General features: G+C 46.2%; 1 protein-coding gene across 4 annotated transcripts in view; it reads right to left on the bottom strand.

Annotated features, from left to right (window-relative positions):
• Positions 1-3,780: 3,780 nt before the first annotated feature.
• The window catches only part of LOC112141915 (golgin subfamily B member 1), an 8,802-nt gene continuing 4,350 nt past the window's right edge, over positions 3,781-8,232 (bottom strand). For 2 of the 4 annotated variants that reach the window (XM_036217297.1, XM_036217302.1), the window contains exons 4-8: positions 5,671-5,805; positions 5,466-5,579; positions 4,355-4,510; positions 4,031-4,216; positions 3,783-3,950 (exon numbers count right to left, since the gene is read on the bottom strand). In XM_036217297.1, the coding sequence (XP_036073190.1) occupies positions 3,807-3,950; positions 4,031-4,216; positions 4,355-4,510; positions 5,466-5,579; positions 5,671-5,805 (735 nt within the window). In that variant the 3' untranslated portion in view covers positions 3,783-3,806. Of the gene's footprint in view, positions 3,951-4,030; positions 4,217-4,354; positions 4,511-5,465; positions 5,580-5,670; positions 5,806-8,232 lie in introns of all 4 variants that reach the window. The other 2 variants (XM_024265122.2, XM_036217296.1) reach the window with 2 other exon arrangements.

Raw genomic sequence — 8,232 nt, 5'->3', positions numbered from 1 at the left:
TTCTCCTTCTCTTCCAGCTCACATCCTACCTGTGGGGCATACCCAATGATAACATTGAACATGACACCCTCCATTGCTATCTTCAGACTAATCACTCACTCTGACACTCCTTTTAACTCCACAACACTCCTAACAAACTCCTCCTTTAAGATAACTCCTGCTCCATTTCTCTTCCAATCTCCACCATGATAGAACAACTTGAACCCTGCTCCTAAGCTTCTAGCCTTGCTACCTTTCCACCTGGTCTCCTGGACACACAGTATGTCTACCTTTCTCCTCTGCATCATGTCCACTAACTCTCTACCCTTTCCTGTCATAGTTCCAAATTCAAAGTCTCAACACTAGTGACTTTCCTCTTCTCTCTCTTCCTACGAACCTGCCTCCTCCTCTCCTTCTTCCACCAACAGTAGTCCAATTTCCTGCACCCTGTCGGTGAACAGCACCGATGGCGGTCGTTGTTAACCCGGACCTCGACCGATCCAGTATAGATATCGTAGGTTTGATTCACATATTTGATTTGACAAGTTTTTACGTCAGATGCCCTTCCTGACACAACCCTCTGTATTTATCCGGGCTTGGGACCGGCACACCTTGATCCTTGATCACCCTAACCTGCTGCATGTCCTTCCCGTCTCTCTGCCTTACTAATCTGTACAGGTCAGTCTCTCCCTCTTTACTACCCAACCTAGCATACAAGTCATCATAAGCTCTTTGTTTGGCCTTTGACACCTCTACTTTCACCTTACGCTGCATCTCCCTGTACTCCTGTCTACTCTCCTCAGTCCTCAGTGCCCCACTTCTTCTTAGCTAGTCTCTTACTCCGTATACACTCCTGCACCTCCTCATTCCACCACCAATTCTCCCTATCAACTTACTTTCCTGATGACACACCAAGTACACTCCTACCTGATCACATTAGCACATTAGCTGTAGTTATCCAGTCATCTGGGAGTACCTCCTGACCACCCAGAGCCTGTTTCAACTGTTTCTTAAAAGTCATGCAACAATCTTCTTTTTTCAGCTTCCACCAGTTTGTCCTCTTCTCTGCCTTTGCCCTCTCTTTCTTAATCTTCTTCATCACCAGTCATCCTACACACCACCATCCTGTGCTCTCACCAACCACTACTTTCCAGTCACTGATCTCATTCAGATTACACCATCTAAGGTTTTTATCTTGTTCTTCTGGCATTTTTCTAATGATGGAAAACACATGTAAAGAAAAAAAAAATCAACTTTCTAACTATTTTCTTATTCAATATGTTGTTAATCAGGAGCAGATGGAAAAATTTTGTTTGAAAAAGAGCATATATGTGAAGAAGGGCGGGGCCACAAGTCCCCTATTCCCATTGACTGTGAAAAATACTGGACTTCTCGAGCCATTTCCCCTTTGGAAATGCATTACCTCCACTCCTCGTGAAAGTAGACCACCGCTTTAACCGTCACTTCCTGATATGTCTATCCCCTTATTGCAAACGTCTCCAATCCATCACCAGCGATTGGTCTGAGTCTCTGTGAGTCATAGCTGAGTCATGAATCAACAGGAAGTACTGTCACCAATCTGGAGTGAGTTTATTGTGAGTGTCCGCCTCTTTCCACGCCTCTACCACGAGACCGCGGGATGTAAACAGCTTCTACTTTAACGCCGGAGAATTGTTCAAGTCATTGTTCAAGCCTTTGAGGGAGAACCATTCCAACATTTGATTCTGTCAGCGGTCCTTTGGATTTACTTACATTTATTGCTTTTTGTTGAGATAAAAGGAGCATTTGGGTGACGCCGCTGCAGAGCGGCGCGCGGTCCCCTTCGCGCGCAGCAGCAGCAGCTTGTCTCTTCACATGCGCTGCCACGTTACAGTCTGATCAGATGCACGTGAGAAGCACGTTCAGCGGTATTTAAAATAAATAACCATCCTAACAAGTGAACAGCTGGATCTTTTTCTGTTTGAAAATACGACAACATCCATTGAAGTTTGTCTCGCGCTCCTCAGACGTCTGTGTCTAATTCAGGCTGCAAGCTGGAAAAGTGCGGCGAAGATGAAACTTTGGTTGGTGATTTTATGGAGGAGCTGTACCATTCTGTATGATACGCAACCTATCATTTATAAGCTACAACCAAAACAGTGAAAAAAAGATAAACGAATGTTAAACAAAAAAAAAAGTCTAAAGCACATAACCTCAGACGTGAAATCTATTTCTACAGAGTAAATCCATCCATTTTCCTGACCGCTTCTTCCCTTTCGGGGTCGCGGGGGTGCCGGAGCCTATCCCGGCTACTGATGGGCGAATGCGGGGTTTACCCTGAACAGGTCGCCAGTCTGTCGCAGACAGAGTAAATCCTCATCTAAAAATGTCGACAGCATGCTCCTCTTGTTGTTTCAAACTGCTGCATCGGTACATTCCATTGAGGAAAACAACAGTAGGACAATGATTGGTACATTGTTGAATTGTAAAGTAGGTGTTAAAAGGTCTTCAAGGACCGCATTGATGAAGTCTGCTCCTATTGGCTACCAGTCATCTGTCAATCAAACCCCCCACACGTTCGACATCAGACCCACAAACACTTATTAAGCCATCTGATTGGTCAATTTATAACTTGAATAACTTGTGATAAGAGAAAAAAATCTTTAAAAAAAATTAGGATTATAAAAAAGAAGTTAATCAGAAAGCAGCAGAGGAAGAATGATTATTCTGACATATAAAATGACTGAGAAATAACTGTCTGTTTCTCAATGGAAGTCAATGGGACTTTGGCCTTTTTGCAACCCACCGGTACTTCCTATATGGAATACGGAAGGAGGGGGGTTCCCTCAATGCCTATTCTGCATCCATTTGCAGGCAAATAGATCCATGAATGTCTGGATCAGAACTGTATGGCTGGATAGTTCTGATATTGATTATCATCTTTGTTGCATCGGTATAGTTATGTTGGGGGTGTGAAGGGCTGTAAGCGAGCAGAAGAGTCTGTAAACAGAGAGCTTTAAGCAAAACGGAGGGAAAGGGGGGCAGTTGGGGTTGCTCAACATCAATAATGCCCCCCCACAACAACTCAGATGTGAATTTTTACTGAACTCCTGGTGCTCTGCAGAAACTATGTAAGAGAAAATTACATTTTTTTATATTTATGCTAAAAACAGCATCATCATAATTAAAATAAAAACAACAAGGAACGCTTTAGAAATAGATCAAAGGATGATCGGACTCTAGGAACTGAAGTGCTTATTGGACTCCTCTCTGGATCCACTTTAAGGTTGTGACTCTAAAGAATAATGTGTTTGGAATATGTTATTTTCCTTCACAAAAGGATGCTCCTGTAGAGGAGAGATACACCCTGAATTGAAACGTCTTCATTAACCCTTGTGCTATCCCAGGCATGTTTACATTAAAGTGGGGTCATCTGGACCCCACAAGACGGCGCACTGAACTCATGTACATGAGTGTGGAGTTTGCATGTTCTCCCCGTGCATGCGTGGGTTTTCACCGGGGACTCCAGCTTCCTCCCACCGTCCAAAAACATGCTTCATAGGTTAATTGGTGACTCTAAATTGCCCCTAGGTATGAATGTGTGAGTGACTGGGTGTGTGTGTGTGATTGTGGCCCTGCGACAGACTGGTGACCTGTCCAGGGTGTACCCCGCCTTCGCCTATCAGTAGCCGGGTTAGGCTCCGGCACCCCCGCGACCCCAACAGGGAAGAAGCGGCCAAGAAGATGAATGAATGAATGAGTCTGCAGAAACAGTGCATTGTGGGATTTGTGTCTAACAGTGCTGTTTCCATGTGCATGTCTGGTTTCTGAATGACTGTAGGACAAAGTCAAAAAGATGCAGTCGGTACCTGCTCCAAGTCTGCACTGGCATCTGACTTTGCTGCCAGCTTGAAGAGCTCTTGCTCGTGCATCTGGTAGATCTCCATTAGCTGGTTATCCTTCTGAATGATTATGTCGTTGAACGTCTGGATCTGCAAAGATCACAAGCCATTTTCCAGTCAAACACAGAGCGGAGTACTGGTCCTACAGGATTTGAGCTGTGAAATCCTACGTTCTGCTGGTACATGCTCTCTTTCTGGCTGTACTGCTCCTGGTTGGAGGTCAGCAGCTCTCTGAGCCTGTCTGTCTGCTCCTGCAGCAAGCTGTAGCGCTCCTCAGCTTCCCCCACCTTCCTGGTCAGACTCTGCACAAGCAGCTGCAGCTCCTCCATCGGCCCTCTGTTGTCTTCTTCCACCACCTACGACAAAGTCGAGCACCACCGTTCAAAGGCTTCAGTTCAATTCAGATATGCATGTTTTGTCATTCTTTCACAAGACTGTCCTCAATAATACTAGAGCTCCTGGGGAAAGATGTGCAGACAGAAGCTTCTACAAACCCCATGTTCTGGCACTGGCGTGCTGGGCTTTTCTCCAGACAACCCCGTCTGCAGATGGACAATGTAAGCTTCTTTCTCTTCCAGCCTCTTCTCTTTCTCCATCAGCATGACGTCCATTTCCTCCCCCCGCTGAAGAAGCGCCTCCAACTCCTTTTTCTGGAAGGGTTCACATATAAAACAACAATTAAACAGCATTTTAACCAGGAACCAAAAGCTGTGAAGACCAAGAAGCACTTGCTGATCTCCAATACAGCATGGACTCTGTTTCAGAGGAGAGCTCAGTGATCACTAATGAACTCTGAGAAGACACTCCCTCTTAAACGGAAATAGTTATTTTTGTTAATTTTTTTCGAACAGAAAATCTGCAGCTCTTTGTGTTTCCTTCATGATGACAAACACTGATAGTGTAATGAGGAGAATTTTCTCCTCTGTTGTCGGCCCTCTGACAATTCTTGGATTGAAACAAGCATTTTGAACCTTTGTAGATCCAAACTACCAGCAAAAACTGATGAAGACTCTGCATGAAGATGCTCAACTTTGAAAATGATTCTTTAAATCTACAACAAAAAGACAAAGTAAACAGTATGAAGCTCTATTAGTGATAAACTATTAATGCTTAAATTAAAGCTCTATTATTGTGAAGCATACCATTAGTGCAAAGGTGCGGTGACACCTGTGCTCAGGTGAGTGTTTAAGTTTTGCTGATGAGGATAATGATGGAATGTACAAAGAGGGAGAGCGCCCGAGGTGTTAGAGGTGTGTGTACTGAAGGGTGCAGTTCAAATTGGTGAGTAGGGCATTGACAGGACACCTCCTGATTGCTCACAGAGATGTCCATCTAAAATCTGTTGTGGTTTGGTGTTAGATGAAGCTGTAGAGAACAACCATCTAAAAGCTTTTCCAGTCTGGATCTGATCGTTTCTGTTGCAGTTCTGGCTTTAAAGGAATATATGAGCAAAGATGCACAAACTGATGGGAGGAGCTGAGAAGAAAAAAACAGACAGCTAACAACAGTTCGACATCAGCACATGCTTCTCATCATCCACAACACTATGGAGAAAAATCCATGTTAGTGAAGAACCAAAAGCAGAAATTCATGAAGAACTGAGACCTTGTTCTCCAGTTCCTGGTCTCTGAGGGTGAGCTGCTGTTCTAGTTCTTCAACCTTTTTCTTTAGTAACACTATCTTTCCCCGACTTGCATGTTCTGCTCCCTCTGATGACGCCTGCAAGAAAAGCAGAAGTCATCCATGACACTTCCTGACTATTCTCAGAGGCTCTGCTGATGGTGAAGGCTGACTTTCTGAGAGCACTCACCTTCTTACTGTGAGTCAGAGAGGCAGGGTCTGCATGTTTCTTCAGCTCCTCCAGCTGTGCCGTTAAGGATGTCACTTTGGCTTTGCTTTGGAGGCGGAGCTTTGACAACTTGGCCTCACTCGCCTCTTTCTCCACCTGAGTTGAAAAGGAGACAAGCATCCTGACAGAACAGCAGCAGGTGATTGGACGAAGTCCTGGTTTGAACTGTGACCTTCCAGACAAAGAGCTGGACTCTCACTTTCCTGTCTTCACTGAAGCAAACACAACTCCATGATTGTTAGTTCACATTTTCCTGGTTTCTGAGTGACTGAATCTAATCAGAGGTTCATACAAAACAGTCACACATTAAAGGCCTGTGCACACAGCATATCACAACCAGCATGGTGAAGACAGACGAGGTCACTTTGATTACAAAGAGCCAGCAGCAGCTCACTTCACCAGGCCTAACAAATATCTCTGACCAAGAGTCAAACGTTGACCAATCAATCAATCTTTATTCCAAAATCGCAGCATCGTTCATAAAATTCATGAATCCATTTTCTTAAATAAAAATGTCATGCTATTGTTTTCTTATTTGTTGCTTTTAGTGTGAAAAAGTATTGTTTTATTAGTAAAAAACTCCACCTTTGTTACATTGACATTTTTAGCTCAGTAAAAATTGGTTTCATTAGGGATGTAAAAAATACAAAAACAGATTGAAAAATTGATCTGGTAGTGGGATTAACAGCAGTATCGGTGAAAAATCTGAGATTATGTGGGTAAAAAGTTATAGAATCAATTGGGAAGCAAAACAAGTTGCTGGCAATCTTAGTTTCTCTTCCTGTAGTGTCTCCACTGTCTTTACATTTTATGAACACGAGACAGTTCTGTACAATTACCGTACTGGCATAAAGTCCAGTTGATCCTTTTCACGTGACGTCACACAAAACGGCGAGTGTCCAGAGTGACTTCAGGTTAGAACACCAAAGCTGACAGCTTTGCAATTTTACATAAGTAAGTCATCCATCCATCTTCTTCCGCTCATCCGGGACCGGGTCGCAGGGGCAGCAGTCTAAGCAATTTTGCGCAGACTTCCTTCTCCTCGGCCACGTCCTCCAGCTCCTCTGGGGGGACCCCAAGGCGTTCCCAGGCCAGCCCAGCGACATAGTCTCTCCACCGTGTCCTGGGTCTTCCCCGGGGCCTCCGCCCAGTGGGACATGCCCGGAACACCTCTCCAGGGAGGCATCCAGGAGGCATCCGGATCAGATGCCCGAGCCACCTCAACTGGCTCCTTTCGATGCGGAGGTTAAGCGGCTCTACTACGACCTCTCTCCGGCAACATCTCACCTGATCTCTAGCCACATTCCAGAGAAAATTTATTTCAGCCGCTTGTAGTCGGGATCTTGTTCTTTCGGTCATGACCCAAAGTTCATGACCATAGGTGAGTACTGGAACGAATATCGACCGGTAAATCGAGAGCTTTGCTTTCTGGCTCAGCTCTCTTTTCACCACAACGGACCGGTGCAGCGACCGCAAAATGGCGGACGCCGCTCCAAACTGCCTGTCGATCTCACGCTCCGATCTTCCCTCACTCGTGAACAAGACCCCAAGATATTTAAACTCCTCCACCTGAGGCAGGAGCACTCCACCCACCCAGAGAGGACACACTACCAATCTCCGGTCGAGAACCATGACCTCAGACTTGGCGATGCTGACCCTCAACCCAGTCGCTTCACACTCGGCTGCAAACCGCTCCAATACATGCTGGAGGTCCTGGGTCAATGAAGCCAACAGAACAACATCATCTGCAAAGAGCAGAGATAAAATCCTGTGGTCCCCAAACCAGATCCCCTCCGGCCCCTGGCTGCGCCTTGAAATTCTGTCCATAAAGACTAAGAACAGAACAGGTGATAAAGGGCAGCCCTGCCGGAGTCCAACATGTACTGGAACAGGTCTGACTTACTGCCAGCCATGCGGACCAAGCTCCTGCTCCGGTTGTACAGAAACCGGACAGCCCTGAATAAGGCTCCCCGGACCCCATACTCTCAGAGCACCCTCCACAGGACACCACGGGGAACGCGGTCGAACGCCTTCTCCAAATCCACAAAAAACATTTGGACTGGATGAGCGAACTCCCACGAGCCCTCCAGCACCCTGAAGAGGGTGTAGAGCTGGTCCACTGTTCCACGACCAGGACGGAAACCTCACTGTTGTTCTTGGATCTGAGGTTCGACTATCGGACGGACTCCCAAGACACTCCCACAACACCCAGGGCCTTGGGGTACTCAGGGCGAACCTCATCCACCCCCGGAGCCTTGCCACCGAGGAGCTCTTTGACTACCTCAGTGACCTCAGCTTGGGTGATGGACAGTTCCACCCCAGTGTCCTCAGCCTCTGCTTCCTCAACAGAAGGCGTGTCAGCAGGGTTGAGGAGATACTCAAAGTATTCCTTCCACCGCTGGACAATGTCCCCAGTTGAGGTCAGCAGATCCCCGCCTGCACTGAAAATGGTGCCTGCAGAAAACTGCTTTCCCCTCCTGAGGCGCCGGATGGTTTGCCAGAATCTCTTTGAGGCCAACCGAT

Source organism: Oryzias melastigma, linkage group LG3, assembly GCF_002922805.2.
Source record: "Oryzias melastigma strain HK-1 linkage group LG3, ASM292280v2, whole genome shotgun sequence".
Classification (NCBI taxonomy): domain Eukaryota; kingdom Metazoa; phylum Chordata; class Actinopteri; order Beloniformes; family Adrianichthyidae; genus Oryzias; species Oryzias melastigma.
Note: the sequence above shows the minus strand (reverse complement) of the source record. Positions and strands in the feature narration are given on the sequence as shown.